The sequence below is a fragment of the Ostrea edulis genome, chromosome 7 (assembly GCF_947568905.1).
Source record: "Ostrea edulis chromosome 7, xbOstEdul1.1, whole genome shotgun sequence".
Classification (NCBI taxonomy): Eukaryota; Metazoa; Mollusca; class Bivalvia; order Ostreida; family Ostreidae; genus Ostrea; species Ostrea edulis.
The window spans coordinates 39,363,182-39,379,371 of NC_079170.1; the positions used below are offsets into that span (position 1 = coordinate 39,363,182).

A 16,190-nucleotide genomic window follows, 5' to 3' on the forward strand; every position below is an offset into this window, starting at 1 on the left:
AAATTTAACCTTGGATATAACTTTTGAATGAATGGTGATAGGACTTTCTTATTTCACTTGTAATGAATTTGGGGTGTATAGTTTTTGAAATGTTTATCTGTTTGTCGTCTTTTGCCCACAAAAAAGTTAACCTTGGACATAACTTTTTAATCTTTCATATTTCACGTATGTATGCCTTATGACAAGGCATTTCTTTTGGACCAAAGTTTTTGACCTTGGGGTTTGACTTATTTTTTTTAAAAACTTTAACCTAGGCCAATAACTTCCAAATGATATAAAGTGTAGGACTTTCATATTTCATGTGTTTATTTTGACCTCCTGACCTTGGAGTTTGACCTTCTTTTAAAAAACTTTAACAATGCCAATAATAATTAGGTGGTAAGTGATAGAATTTTGTCAAGTCCTTATTTATACAACTTGTTAGGATCAGTTTGAATTTTTTTATGCTTCCATAATTGGAGATTTGGGGGCATATAGTTTATGATCTGTCTGTCTCCTTGTCAACAACATCTTAAACCTTGGACAGAACTTTTAAATGGTTTGTGATAAGGTTTTTCATTTTTCATATGTATACTCATTGTATCAACACCTTTCTTTTGGTCCTAAACTTTTTGACCTCATGACCTTTAACCTGTGGGTTTTATCTACTTTTGAAAAATCTTTGCCATAACTTTTGAACAGTTAGTGTTATGGCTTTCATATTTCACATGTATATTTCTTGTGACAAGACCCTTCTTTGAGGACCAAACTTTCTGATCTCATGCCTTGAGCTTGGGATTTGACCTACTTTTGAAAAACCACTATCAACTTTATTGCCATATAAGGACATCAGTGTTTCACCACCACATCTTTTTCTATATCGATCAGATGTTTCACTGTTATGGTGAATTTTTTTAACACTGCAAGATGTGACATTTTTCTCCCAAGATTATTGATGATTTTAACAGTTTACAGAGGAAAGAGTCTACACTTATGTGTTTATATTTACCATTTAAATTTGACGTAGCTTTTAGAAGACATTCAGGAATTCTTAGTGGGAAAATGGTGCTCCGAGGCCGAGTGTGCGCAGACCATCAAGAAATGCTTTGAAAAAACAGGTAGGAAAACTACATTTGTCAAGTAATTACATGTACAGTGTATGTTAACTTGTGAAGTGATGCACCTCTACAGTGTATATTGCCCTGTAAAGTTACACTCAAAACAGCGTATATTCATTATAATCATCATTATTAGTTTTACTGTGTATCTTTCCTTCGATTACACCCCCCCCCCCTTCTATATCTGAGTAGAATTTTATCAAAAAGATGTTGATTTGATTTTGCTTTGTCTTTGACAGGATATCTGTTGGATCCACATACAGCAATTGCGAAGTTTGTGGCAGATCTCGTCAACGATGGGGACGTACCCATGATCATAAATGCCACCGCGCACTACTCAAAATTTGCACCTCAAGTTCTGCAAGCCCTCGGGCACAAGAAGGACATTAAAGACAAGAGTGTGTCAGAATTATTTGACATGGCTCACAAAATCACAGATTCTCCCAGCATGCACTGCAAATTAGAAGAGAGTCTGAAGTCATTGTCGGTCAGTGAGAAAGTGCTGAATCCAAGCTATGAGGATGTAGAAAGGGCAATTAAGATGTTCTCGCACAAGATTTAGATGTGGGTAGTTTTCTTTGCTTTTACTTGTAAGTATAATCATCAGAGTAGTGTGCAATGTACCTATCCTTTGTATATTTCCCAGGTGTGCTGTACATTTCCCAGCTGTGCCCCCGACTTGATGAAAGCCAGACTTTTGAGTTTAGGGATACTGTAGATGCATTCACTCCTCTGTAGGATCTGATGCACTCGTTCATTCAAAATAAGATATGACAAAGTTCATGATTAATTTAGTGAAAGACTACCAGCTCCTCTGCCTTGTTACATGGGTAAAAAAAATTCATCACTCGTTTAATGTTTCCAAACCTTATTGTCAGACTGCTCAAATGAAATATAAGTTCATATAGCAGTGGTGAATCGGGACATTTTATGATGATATCGAAGGCAAAATCTCTAAAATATCATATAATACATGATTCTCTGTAGAAAAAAATCACTGTAAATCACAAATAAGCTACAAAGATTGATTGAAGAGTACAAAATATGTCTACAGAGGTTTCGAAAGTCTTTATTTTGATGTTAATAATTTAAGCTGGATATGTACTACATTATGTATCTCATTGACCATCAGAGATATATCTCAAAACTTCATACAGTACATATACTTACACTTTAGTATACTAGTGTGTGAGAATACTTATGAAACAGCTGTAGTTGAATTTTAAGCTGTACAGAGAGTTCTTTGAACAGAAATGGGACTTTGTCAGGTCTAGGTGTTGTGGAACTGGTGTATTCCGAGTGTTAATGTCTGTGATGTATAAAACACCACCCTATACGGAAATGTAACACATTAGCTGATTTATTTTTTTAAATCAATACTGATTTATTTTTTCTAATCAATACTGATATATTCCTTTTAATCAATATTGATTTATTCCTTTTAATCAATATTGGTTTACCTTTTGTAATTGATGCACATAGAATGCCTTGAACAGTCACCAGCCATATATGATCTTATTGGTGTGCAGTGTAACCAGTATATTTTTAGCACATAGGAAACTTGTACTTATCTACAAAACGTATTAGTTCAACTGATACACAAATGTAATTGTACTGTCAGCACAGACAGATTGAGCCATAATGTTAATTTTTTTCCCCCTGTAAACTGTAATCGGGTATAAAATTTGCGGGCAGTTTTATTTTTGCGAATTTGGTTTTGTGTTTTTAATTGTGATAAGAATTCTTTGTGATTGTTTGGTTCTGTAGGTATAAACGATAGATTATACAATGAAAGCTTGATTTTTTTTTATTTCGCGAAAATAAAAATCTTGCAAATAAGACCTGATCTACAGTAGTCAGTATCAATATTATCTGATCATGTTTAAATCGGTCATTATTTGTGTTGTTTCTATGGAAGTACATTTCATGTATTGTAAAATCTGTTGGACATGAGAGAAAAAGGATGAGAGTTAGATAATAAAAAGCTTGTAATAATCGATGCCTCCCTGTTTATGTTTGTAGATTTTTACTGTACAAATTTACAAAACCATTCAACCACACTCCTACAAGTGTATCATCTAACCAAATTGGTGTTCTGTAGTCAGTACAGGAAACCAGAACTAGGACAGGGAAGTTGTAACACACGCCTTACAGGCCTAGCAGCATGATGTGTTTCTCCTCACTATACTGTACATGTAAAGTACAGAATTTACCAATAAGAGTTCAAATAAAGCAGTGCATTAGTTCTGTTTTGCAAACAAACACAAATATGTTTATACTTAATGTGTACAGCAAATTAGGTCAAAATTTGTAATTAATCACCAGTTAATAACAAGCCTTCCATGCATTTTTCGAGTTGTAGGGTCACATGTTATTTGTCATTTTTGGACTGAACACATATTTAAAGCGAGACATAGTTAGACAGAATGGAGATTAATTTCCCCAGACACTGCTCATTAAGTTGTAATAATTTCTTTTTTCAATTTTCTGTTAATAATGTGATGGTGTCTCTCCTCAAAATTCGTATTATTTCTATTCAAAATTTCAATTGTTGTATGATAAATTGTGACTAATTTAGTGCTACGTTGAAAATGAAGCACTTAATCGTCTATGGGGTATTATGTTTCATTTCAAAATCATACAATCATTTCAGAATTATTCAGTGACTCCTCATACATATACCATTGACGCATCTTCGAGAGATAAAGAATCTTGCTGACATCTCTAGAATCGTCCCATGTGCTAGTGGAAAGTAAAATTAGATTATACAAAAATGCATGTGAAGTCTTCATTAAAATGTCCACCGTTCGGGGGGAAATCTGTTTTGAAATCATACCTTAAAATCACATATTTTTGAGAATATAGATATTTTTGAATAAAATTGCACATTTTTAAAGAAAGTTAAGCATGCATACACAACATTAGTTTACAAATGACTTGTGTAATCGACTTTTGTTCGCTTTATGGAGGATTTTATCCACTCTAATATTGGAGCTCCTGTCTCTTGATATAACCGTTTTATGAAGGACTTTAATCCGTTTTATGGACAACTTTTATCCGCTTTATGGAGGACTTTCATTCGCTTTACGGTGGTCCTGTCTCTTGATATAGCCGCTTTATGGAGGACTTGTCTGCTTTGCAGAAGACGTGCTTTACATGTACAGTATGTGCTTCTTATTCACTTTTCACAGGATTCGCATCACAGTTTGGTTTCAATTGACACGTACATTTATCTACTTTCAGGAGTATGTGTGTGGTCTACATTAAAAAATCAACATATAGACCCCTACATAAACAGGACTTTTAAAGAAGTGAACTATGTTTCCAAACCAATGATTTTAATTCAACAATCAGCATAAAAATTTCTTCAGTTAAAACGTTTCATTCATTTCCAACAATTTACACATCATCATCATTCAGTCTAAAAAATTTCCTAATCATCCACAAATCAAACTTGCTGACATCAAACCAATCAATATTGAAACCGCTTTTCCAGCTCGGCTTCTACGTCTGTTAAACAAGCGCCCTCTAGCGGAAGATCATAGTCTTCTGAATTTTTCAAAATGTCTGTCACTAGTTTCATCATTTCCTGGAAACCTTCAGCGTCACAGCTAGATTGTATGATCTTCAGAAATTTTGTGAGGGTAGTTTTGAGGAATCTGAAAGTAACATTTGTAGACTTGGCAGTGGCTACGAGGGCAATGTAATGGTTAGTAGTACCTTGGTATAGTATGAGAACCTGGTCATTGCTTTCAGCATTACTTTCAGTAGTACTTTGGTACATGTGTATAGTCTGAATTACCTGTTGTGTATTCAATACTTTCAGTAGTATTTTGGTATAGTACATTTATGAGTTACCTGCATACTGCTTTCTGTGCCTGCTCTACAGACAAGTCCGATGTCGGTTCCGGAAGATTGGACATGTTTGAGATACTTCTCATGAGGTTGTTTCGAACACGCTTGTCATTCGCACAGGGGACTAATTTGTTCAACACTGGAACACACAAAATTCATGTAACAATAGAATCTGTCTACAAGATATAAATACTTAATCTCAGTGTATTACATGTATTTGCACAATACTTTTAACCAATATCACTGGTCAAAATTTGATTGAAATTTTTAAAAGTCTGTAGTTTGCCAATGAACAATTCTTGCTGCAAACATTCAGACAAAATAAATGATGTAATTAAATGCTTCTGACGAAGGAATCTATCTGATTTTTACAGTTTAATGCTTTAAACAAACTTTTATCAGCAAACTTCGATTTGTATTCGCAAAATAGTCGTTTAGTTTAATATATACAATGTAATATTGTATCAACAATTTACAAATATTTTTTGGCCGTGATTATAGGTTCATCTACCAGTAATTTCGGAAATTAAAAAAAAATTGTTCTAATTATAGAACTGGGAGAACTTGTTATCAATACACTAACCAGCGGCAGCTTTCCCAGAACACAGTCTTTTGATGAAAGTTTCACTGGATATCCAGCTCCCGGAAAACCCAGCGTCACCATGTTTGTTATCCATAACTCTGATTAAATACAATATGTTTGTTATCCATAACTCTGATTAAATAAAACATGTTTGTTATCCATAACTCTGGTTAAATAAAACATGTTTGTTATCCATAACTCTAAATAAAACATGTTTGTTATCCATAACTCTAAATAAAACATGTTTGTTATCCATAACTCTAAATAAAACATGTTTGTTATCCATAACTCTGATTAAATACAATATGTTTGTTATCCATAACTCTGATTAAATAAAACATGTTTGTTATCCATAACTCTAAATAAAACATGTTTGTTATCCATAACTCTAAATAAAACATGTTTGTTATCCATAACTCTAAATAAAACATGTTTGTTATCCATAACTCTGATTAAATACAATATGTTTGTTATCCATAACTCTGATTAAATAAAACATGTTTGTTATCCATAACTCTGATTAAATAAACATGTTTGTTATCCATAACTCTGATTAAATAAAACATGTTTGTTATCCATAACTCTGATTAAATAATATATGTTTGTTATCCATAACTCTGATTAAATAAAAACATGTTTGTTATCCATAACTCTGATTAAATAAAATATGTTTGTAATCCATAACTCTGATTAAATAAAACATGTTTGTTATCCATAACTCTGATTAAATAAAAACATGTTTGTTATCCATAACTTTGATTAAATAAAACATGTTTGTTATCCATAACTCTAAATAAAACATGTTTGTTATCCATAACTCTAAATAAAATATGTTTGTTATCCATAAATCTAAATAAAATTAACACGTTTGTTATCCTTGATAACTGAAGATACATTGGTGGATCCAGTAAATGCTCAACCAAGCCCCTATCTTTGCTCCTAACGAAAATTTTAACAGCTGTGAAGGCGAAACTTCAAACTTTCTTTGCCACTACATATGCCAGAAGTTTTGTAAATCAAATATGAATTTTGAAACATTCTAAAGAACTTTTATTTAACTTGAAATCCAAAAACTTTTCTCAAATCAACAACATGAAAACATTTGACTTTTCAAGACTTTACACGACCATTCCTCACGATAAACCAATAAAACGGTTTTTCTTCAACAAAAATGGAAAACGCAAATATTCCTATCTAGTGATCAGTCATCCAAAAATTTATTTTGTTAAACACAACTCTGATTCCACGCACAAGTACTCTGAAGTTGAAATAAAAAAGATGCTAGAGTTCCAAATTGACAATGTCTTCGTGGTATTTGGTGATCAGGTCTTCCAACAGTCTGTTGGAATTCCCATGGGAAGGAATTGTGCTCTTATGTTAGTTGACCTGTTTTCATATGAAGCAGACTTTATTCAAAACCTTCTACGTGAAAACAATTTCCTTTCTCTGGCCTTCAATTCAACATTTAGATATATCGACGACGTTTTATCTATCAACAATAATAACTTTCATTCATATGTCGATTCGATATATCCCAGTGAACTCGAAATAAAAGACACCATAGAGTGTTCCACTTCTGCTTCATACTTAGATATTTTATTGAAAGTAGATATTAACGGCAAACTAACAACTCAATTTTATGACAAACGGTATGATTTCAGCTTATCCATCGTTAACTTCCTACATGTACATTTATGTAGCAATATTCCATTATCACCTGCATATGGTGTTTATCTCTCTCAACTGATTCGATACACAAGAGCTTGTTCTGCGTATGGTCAGTTTTTAAATCGAGGCAAGCTACTGACAAACAAGTTGATGGTACAGGGATTCCAACAGTTTTGTTTAAAGTCAGCATTTCGCAAATTCTATGCTCGTTATAGCGTTCTAGTTTGCCAATACAACATATCATTGGGTCAAATGTTGTCTGACGTATTTCACACTAATTTTGACTACGGATATCTCCGTTTACCTATATACATGTAGGGCTGACGGCGGGTTTGACCGGTTGACAGGTGATGCTTACTCCTCCTAGATACCTGATCCAATCTCTGGTGTGTCCAGGAGTCCGTGTTTGCCCTATTATCTATTTTGTATTGCTTATAGGAGATATGAGATTGATCACTGTTCGTTTTCTTCACCTTTCATTAAATAAAACATGCTTGTTATTCATAATTAATCTGATTAAATAAATTTATCAAATTTGTTATCCCTGACTCAAATAAAATATGTTTGTTATCCATAACTCTAAATAAAATAAATTTGTTATCCATAACTCTGAACAAAATATGTTTGATATCCATAACTCTAAATAAAATATGTTTAATTTGTTATCCATAACTCTAAATAAAAAATGTTTAATTTGTTATCCATAACTCTAAATAAAAAATGTTTAATTTGCTATCCAAAACTCTACATAAAAAATGTTTGCTATCCATAACTGTCAAACGATTAACACTTTAGAATCACTTTGCAAATAAAAGAGACGTCACAAAACAACAATTCAATCATTTGAAGATTGCGGAAAGGCAAATTTATGGAACACAAAGAATGAACATGCAAAGCTAAAATAATACGTGAAACATACTCGCAAAATGCAGTAAAGAAATCTGTAGGGAACTGATAGTCTCCATTGGCGATGGCTTTTAGGTCTGGAAAATGTCTCCTAAGATTCAAATCGCCCGGCTGATCGAATGAATATCTGTCGTTTTGTCCGCACTCATGGTCATCGTTGGAACAGGTCCGTTTCTCACATAGTACTGCGGTAAACAAGATACAAACAGGGTAAGAAAAAACATGCATTCACTGCGACGAAAGGGTAAAGGTTAAAGGTAGCGAAGGCAGAAGCGTGGACCAAGGCGAAAGGAAGGTAAGTTTGAAACATTAATAAAAGTTACGTAAATTTGTACTTATCCAACATAACTGTTTACATTGTTTATTATTGAATTGACAAAAATCAGATCTGCAATTACATGCAATATAATCTCAAGTTATCTATCATGTGCTGTAGTTTCTGAAATGCCTATATTTTATCAATTACAACATTCTATTAAATGCATGAACTGTTACCTGATGTAATTAACAGCCACTGTATACAAACAGATCTCAACATTGTGACATGTAGGGAGACGACGCGATAGTGTGAATGTGTCCTGTTGTGATATCTGGACGAAATAACAGGGCCGGCAATCCGGATATCCTAGGGTTGTACTATATGTTCCGTCAAATCAGATGATCAACTGTTTAAATCCGGTGTTTGTTGAAAAGATGTCTAATGTATTCTTTTTGATGGATTTAAGTATTTACATCGTCTAATTTGCTGAAAGACAGAAAGTGAACAGACTACGATATAATTCTAAATTTGCTGTGGGAAATTTAAAGAAAAATGTTAATGAACATTTTGTGTAGAAATAACGTAAAGAGAAAAAACAAGTTTCGAATTTACAGAAAGATAGAATCGATTAATTAAGCAATTTCCGACATACACGCATACACGGGAAATTACTGTGTATACTTAAAGCATATATGAATGCATCAAGCTGCTTTACATTTCTTTTCGATGAGAAAATATTGTTAAAAGTCAAGAAACTAAATTCAGTCTATATTATCCTTTATATAAATTTAAAGCTAATGCGGCCGTTGATTAATTGCAGTTTTTATTTCGGATCCTTGTCCTTTTTGAGCATGTAATATAGAATTGACCTTAAGCAATATCAAGTAAAATGAATGACTCACTAAAGTAATAAAAAAGTAGAGACCTGAAATCATAACTAATGGAGCACAAAAACCAACAATTTCACAGACGAACATAGACTGGAGTGTGGACACAGAACGAAATGTTGATAATTAGTCTTAAGATGATGAGGGTAATTATTTACATGTGTACCGGTACTTTAAGTATAGAATTTGAGTTACGTATGTTAATAGTGTATCTGGTTTATTCAAATGAACAGAATACTCGCAGTTTTTAAGAATGACAATATTGTGCCTCCTTATATTGTTAATTCTAAAACTTAAAATAAGCAGTTTTTGGCAATTAGAATACTAATATCATTTGACTTTGTCTTTTCAATTTCAGATTCAGAAACTTTTCCCCAATGGGCTGGGAAAGTTTCCTCCCATGCATTTTCCTCATTTTTAAAAACCCTACTAAAAACTAAACACTTAATTTTTCACCGAGTAAAACTGTGGAAATTAACAATAAGTATTACACATGTATGTTACTAATTTCAATGATGGTAGGTTTGGACCACTGACACTTGTTTCTGTAAATAAATTATGAAGTTTGTATACTATTGATAAGTAGCACACAGTAATACACAGATGTCATTAGTTATTTAATGAAACAAGTACCTGTGGTTTGGACCCCCTATTCCCCTTTATACCCACGCTTTTAATTTGCGGCATCAAAACAAAATATTTTATTTCAGGTAGCTGTAAATATTTACCATTAAATGAATTCGTCCCAGATAGATCTTGCATTTGAAATGTCAAAACAATCGGCTTTGTAAATGTAAATCAATTATGTTCTTTATGATAACATACCACACACACACATTTTCCAAAAATTGAAATGGAAAAAAAAAATCAAAGATGACGGTGTAAGATATTTGTAAGAGCTTCCCTTACAAATTTGTAAATAACAAGATATTAAATTAATGTTTATGAAAATCAAAGGAGACCTCAAAACACCCAAAATACATAGGCCTTGTATTGTATCACAGGGTTGGCGAAATAGGTCTTGATACATTTCTTATTTTATCTCTGGTCAGAGAGGTCTTCGAAGATCGAGGGCTCGGCATACCTTCGCCCAAATATCACTCTTCTTTCTTGACAGTAAGCATGTATTTGGTTAGTGGATGTCTTGCATGCCTAGGGAGATGATTTGAAAGCTGGCAGATATATATGTACTATTTCATTGCACATTTTGATATTTTCCCTATAGATTTTTATAGAGTTTAGTTCCCGGGCTTTTACTAAGCCTTATAATTCCAGACCGTATAGATGATTTATACCCGGGCCTTTACTAAGCCATAGAATTCCAGACTGTATAGATGATTTATACCCGTGCTTTTACTAAGCCATACAATTCCATACCGTATATATGATTTATACCCGGGCTTTTACTAAGCCTTACAATTCCATACCGTATAGATGATTTATACCCAGGCTTTTACTAAGCCATACAATTCCATACCGTATAGATGATTTATACCCGGGCTTTTACTAAGCCTTACAATTCCATACCGTATAGATGATTTATACCCGGGCTTTTACTAAGCCATACAATTCCATACCGTATAGATGATTTATACCCGGGCTTTTACTAAGCCTTACAATTCCATACCGTATAGATGATTTATACCCGGGCTTTTACTAAGCCATACAATTCCAGACCTAATCTACCTAATCTACGATTATAGTTGGATGTTTTCTAAGAGTTGTCGTTCTTCGTCAAACGGTGGCGCCATAAATGTTAAAGTATAGAAGTGACTAAATATGTTTTGCAGAAGAGGGGGTAACGAATAAGTTTGTTGGGCGTTTTTGATAAAGAGAAAGTTAAAGGATGTGTATTTCATACAAGAAAGATAATTATCAAGCCCACCCTATTGCTAACATTGCTAAAGGGGTGAGTGGGGAAAGGGCCTACACTGTAGCATACAATATAGGCATATATATAGGTATATAGTTTCTTTGTAACTTGAAATACAAGAAATAGTTACAGTATCATAGACATATTAATTGAAACTGTAACAAAAATCCTATTGCAATATGTAGGTGTCCTCATGTTCGGCTTTTTAGCAAAATTTACCGAATTTTCTCGTTCATTTATTTCATTGTCTACAAGCCTTCTATTCTTGATTTCGCCATTCACTTAAAACAGAGTTCCCGTGTCGCGACAGACTTTGGTATGTTAAAGACCCCCCCCCCCCCGTTGCTATGACCATGAGCGCTTAATATAAATCTAAATTTTTGGTACTCCACCTACAGCTGGTGACGTCTCAATTTGAGAGTATCCTAACCACTAGCCTATGTTGACCGGTGAAAACGTTCAACTACTGATCAAACATAGTATTCTGCACGACATGAATTTTTTTTTTTGACGTTACCATCAAATGGATGTAGGGCATCATATTCAACGTATATCTTTTAATCAGGTCGGCCTCCACCAACCTTAATATATAAATACGAGTGTCCATACATGTATAATACATGAACACAGAATGATTTTATGTTGTGTAAAACGAAATCCATAACAATTTTCCTATCACGATGAGTTGTACTACCCTGTTGTAGATCCATCAATTACTTTTTATGAAAAAAATTCAACAGCTTCATCTATCACAAGCAACCATTTATTTCATGATTTTACAATTGTCTTATGCTAATGACTTGCATGACCCGTATTTACATATAAATATGAATCCAACCCTCGATTTATTTGCATCCAGTGAAAGCTAACGATAACGAACAGTGATCATCTGACACCATGACATTGAACAACAAAAACAATCCCGTTACCAAAGGTTGACTAAGCAACTGTCATCATCAGTTCAATCAGGGTATGTTCTCTCCATTGTCGTCAAAGGCAAACAACAGATCAACTTCACTACAAAGCGTAAAAAAGGAAAAAGAATTAAAGTTAACGATATTAATTGCACTTAGTCTGCAATCCATTGTATTTTCAGAGATCTGTCCATTACAGTCCACCTTTACAAGTATAGAACCCACTGCATTGATCAAGCAGTTGAGGCAATCCATCCTTAGCCAAGACCAACAAGCTTGGATTGACTTTCCAAAACAGATTTTGTTTTCGGTGAGACCGGTTCAATATCGATCCAGGAAATATTTCCTCCAGAGCTTTGTTTCCTTGAAAGAAATCTGGCAAATAACGCTCTGTAAGACACTCTCGTAGATGTGAAATTTGGTGACCGAGAGCATCTTTCACCCCGTTTAGTTTACAATTGGAATCGGTCATTGTCAATTCATATACTGTCATGTAAGCGATGTTTTTCAAGTGATATGAATTGATGGCATGTCCAATAGGATGATTTACCCTTTTCAATTCTTGTATTGCTGATTTTAGGATGCGGTTTGCCGTCATTATATACTGTCTTTCTTTCGAACTTCTACATAGATCTGCCATGCATCGTTCATGTGAGCTTGTGTCCATACGCCAAATAAGAGGCCGGTCTTTATTTTGGAATAACGGGTTGTTCCTGTTGTCTTGTTTAGGCACGGCATAAATCGGCAATTTTACATGTTGGGCCTTCTTTCCGGTTATCTTTTCCGGAATTCTTATGGTCTCCTCCTGAACGAAAATCCCTGGTACAACATCATAGTTGGTGACTTTACCGCTTGGTGACGTCACCTGGACGGCAATTGTTGGCGGGTGAACGCTTCGTACTATCTTATAGTTAGGCATATCCTTTCTGGAAGCATCAATAGCTTTGTCTGCCAGTCCAGCATAGACTTTCTCGTGAAAATTCTTAGAATTTAGATATACATTGCCATCTTCTCGCTGGAATATTCCCTCGTGATGAAGGCGAGGATGAGAGGATGCTACATTCTTATTCATAACTCTCAGTCGATTGAAACCTGATGCAATTTTTCCATCTGTATTTATGATTTTGGACTGTTGAAGGTCTAATCCTTTAAAATGAATTGGTTGGATGAGATCAAATTCATCAGGAGAATGGATTTTTAGACCTTGTCTGCCACTAGCTTGCTTAGTATACTCTTTACTGACGTGAAATTCTTCAACATATTTCCCGGAATTCCCGTGAATGACAGAGGTTAGATTATGTAGGAACTTGTCAGATTCTTCCGTGGTATTTCGCCATTCTTCGCCGCTGATTCGATAATCCCCAAATCGTTTAATTACATTTTTTCTCATTTTTTCTTCACCCTTTCCGAACACATGAAATGGTTCCATCCAATCATTATCTAAATCCCGGACAGTTGCCATGGTAAACTGTGAAATAAAAGGTAATCACATTCAAATACACTTCCATGATCTAAACAAAAACCTAGAAACTATATTCATGATTAAACTTTCATGTGACATGTAAGTGATTGAACATCAAATAAGAATAAATTGTAATTGAGTGAGATTTAAATGAGTGTGCTTAAACTGAATTTACAATAGGTCTAACGAGATGAAATGCAGTACGAGCACTATCTTTTTAGCCACTTTCTCGCCTTTATTTTCAGTGGCTGATCTAGATGGGTTGGGGATGCAACCTTTTTCATAATTTGACTTAACTTGGAAACTTTTATCTAAATGGCAGTTTTTGAGTCTATAGTTAAAATGAAGGATGGGCCCAGAAGATTTTCAAAGGTAAACTTAATGGTGGTTGTAACTCAAATTTGTACCTTTTCTGCCCTCAAAAGGAAAGTTGAAGACACCAAAATGCTAAAAAAATGGCATTTTGTTAAAAGTGTTGAAGAAAATGAGATGCAACCCCCTTAACCTTCTCTAGGTCCGACAACTTTTCCGGCTCTCTTTCCCTTCTTTAGATTGATACCTTTTTCTTGCCCATACAAATTTAACATTAAATGAAATTATATATTTAATAGATTTAAGTGATTCAGTAATGCATTGATAATAAATTAACCTTGAGAAAGATGGAACAAATTGAACAGTTTGCACATAGAAGTTTATATTAAGCTTATACCTACCTGTTACTGAGCACAAGTACACATACATATACTGCTTTCACGCTTACATTAACACGTCATCTGAGTAGAAATAGAAACGGTAAAACCTACTTTTAAAAATGGCACTTTCGTTTTAAAATGATGTTAATCGATCGTAACACCACTCGTCGTTTCTCTGTGTTCTTGTCCATACAAATTTAACATTAAATTAAATTATATAATTAATTCATTCATGTGATTCATTTACTTTTACCTACCTGTTACTAAGCACAAATACACATACATATACTGGTTTCACGCTTACATTGACATGCCATCTGAATAGAAATAAGAACGTTTTAAAATAGTACTTTCGTTTTAAGGTGGCTCACTAGACCCTGAAATAGTTTTTCAATTTAGTATAAATTGATTTAATCATAAAAGGTATAATGATATACAATAAATGTATATGCCAAAAAAGGCAAAACAATACAATTTGGATAAAAACATGATTTTCAAAAAAATATTTCAACACATATGAACAAAAGACTGGCGGATTTGAACTCGAGATCTGCGGTTTACTAGCCCAATGCTTTAACCACTGAGCTACGATGATACACAAACAAATCGATTGATACAAATAATTTCATAAAACATTTACTGTGCCTGTTCCTTCATTTAGCGTAAATGAACCAAATTATATTGACTTGAAAAGCACAGTTTGTTTTCAAAATCTGTCCCAAACATATGCGCTCTATTGAATGATACCAAATTGTATGTTTACAGTCATGTGCAAATGACTGGTACAATTTATCAGCACTATTCAAGCAATATGAGGGTGGGGGTGTATTCGTAGTCCACGACGTCCCGTGACATGTTTCTTCAAATATCTAATTACATTATGTTTTATAAAGATTACCAAGAGACTTCCTTGTGAATTTGGTGTATGGAAATTATTCAGTTATCAAATATATGCATGGCTCTTGTTTATTCTTCAGGGTATATAAGTATATTTGATTTTCCTGTTTTTGTTTTCGCTTCGTTTATATGTACCAAGCACTTACACTCTCACTCTTTTGAAAACATTAATAATAATTAGCAATATCTTATTCCAGGTTATCTTAGGGATAAAAACAATCAATGAAAATAATAAACTCGTTTTAAGTCAGCATTTCACAAATTATATGGTTGTTATAACAATTTAGTTTGCAAATACAACCTGTCATTGTGGCAAATGTTGTCTGACGTGTTTTATGAAAGGTGAAGATAACGAACAGTGATCAATCTCATTATTCCTATAAACAATACAAAATAGATAGTTGGCCAAACACGGACCCCTGGACACACCAGGGGTATGGTCAGGTGCCTAGGAGAAGTAAGCATCCCCTGTCGACCGGTCACACACGCCATGAGCCCTATATCCTGTTCAGGTAAACGGAGTTATCCGTAATCAAAATGAGTGTGCCAAGAACGGCCTAACAATTCATACTAATTGATAGACTGTTCCTTAACACATTGATTTTGACTACGAAATACTCCATTTACATGTACCTGATCAACATATAGGACCCGCAGCGAGTGTGAACGGTAGACAAGGGATGCTTAATCTTCCTAGGCACCTATGGTCCGTCTTTACCCAAATCTTAATTTTGCATTCTTTATAGGAGTTATGAGATTGAACACTGTTCGTTATCTTCACCTTTTCCTTCTTTAGTTACTGTATATATTTAAGTCCGCGGGTCTACATGTACAGCTGCATGATACACTATATAGCCTCCTTAGACCACTGTTTGACTTTATATCAGGGCTATCATGGTCATCATGTGCCAATCAATACTGTGAAACTACCAGTCATACATGTTTACAATATCAAACTAATGACTGTCGTTCATGTTTTATTATATATGCAGGTAATAATGGAATATTGCTTTAAAACTATTGGGAACTGACGACGGAGAAGCGAAAGTCATCCCGTTTCTTATCAAGTTAATTTGTTAGTGTTAACACCTGTGAAG

The 16,190-nt window shown here is 34.0% G+C and overlaps 2 protein-coding genes across 9 annotated transcripts in view; one reads left to right on the forward strand and one right to left on the reverse strand.

Moving 5' to 3' along the window:
• LOC125657206 (threonine synthase-like 1) overlaps positions 1–5,745 on the forward strand; it is a 19,381-nt gene extending 13,636 nt beyond the window's left edge. For 2 of the 7 annotated variants that reach the window (XM_056144373.1, XM_048887875.2), the window contains exons 9-11: positions 1,007–1,097; positions 1,337–1,661; positions 1,744–3,093. In XM_056144373.1, the coding sequence (XP_056000348.1) occupies positions 1,007–1,097; positions 1,337–1,659 (414 nt within the window). In that variant the 3' untranslated portion in view covers positions 1,660–1,661; positions 1,744–3,093. Of the gene's footprint in view, positions 1–1,006; positions 1,098–1,336; positions 3,094–3,750; positions 3,939–5,504 lie in introns of those variants that run through there. The other 5 variants (XM_048887874.2, XM_048887880.2, XM_048887879.2 and 2 more) reach the window with 4 other exon arrangements.
• On the reverse strand, positions 4,419–14,472 carry LOC125654534 (uncharacterized). 2 transcript variants are annotated; one of them, XM_048884519.2, is made up of 6 exons: positions 14,218–14,276; positions 8,605–8,854; positions 8,123–8,294; positions 5,536–5,633; positions 4,956–5,091; positions 4,419–4,756 (listed from the first exon to the last, which is right to left on the reverse strand). In XM_048884519.2, exons 2-6 carry the CDS (start codon positions 8,645–8,647, stop codon positions 4,570–4,572), a joined length of 636 nt encoding a protein of 211 aa, XP_048740476.2. In that variant the 5' UTR covers positions 8,648–8,854; positions 14,218–14,276; the 3' UTR covers positions 4,419–4,569. The 2 variants fall into 2 exon arrangements, with proteins under 2 accessions (XP_048740476.2, XP_048740441.2); XM_048884484.2 differs by lacking the exons at positions 4,419–4,756; positions 4,956–5,091; positions 5,536–5,633; positions 8,123–8,294; positions 8,605–8,854 and adding exons at positions 11,870–13,510; positions 14,454–14,472 and having other exon boundaries at positions 14,218–14,277.
• Between the last annotated feature and the right edge of the window lie 1,718 nt (positions 14,473–16,190).

What these genes read in the sequence shown, in the direction of transcription:
- LOC125654534 (XM_048884484.2), bottom strand. Translation starts at nt 13,504, where the DNA reads ATGGCAACTGTCCGGGATTTAGATAATGATTGGATGGAACCATTTCAT.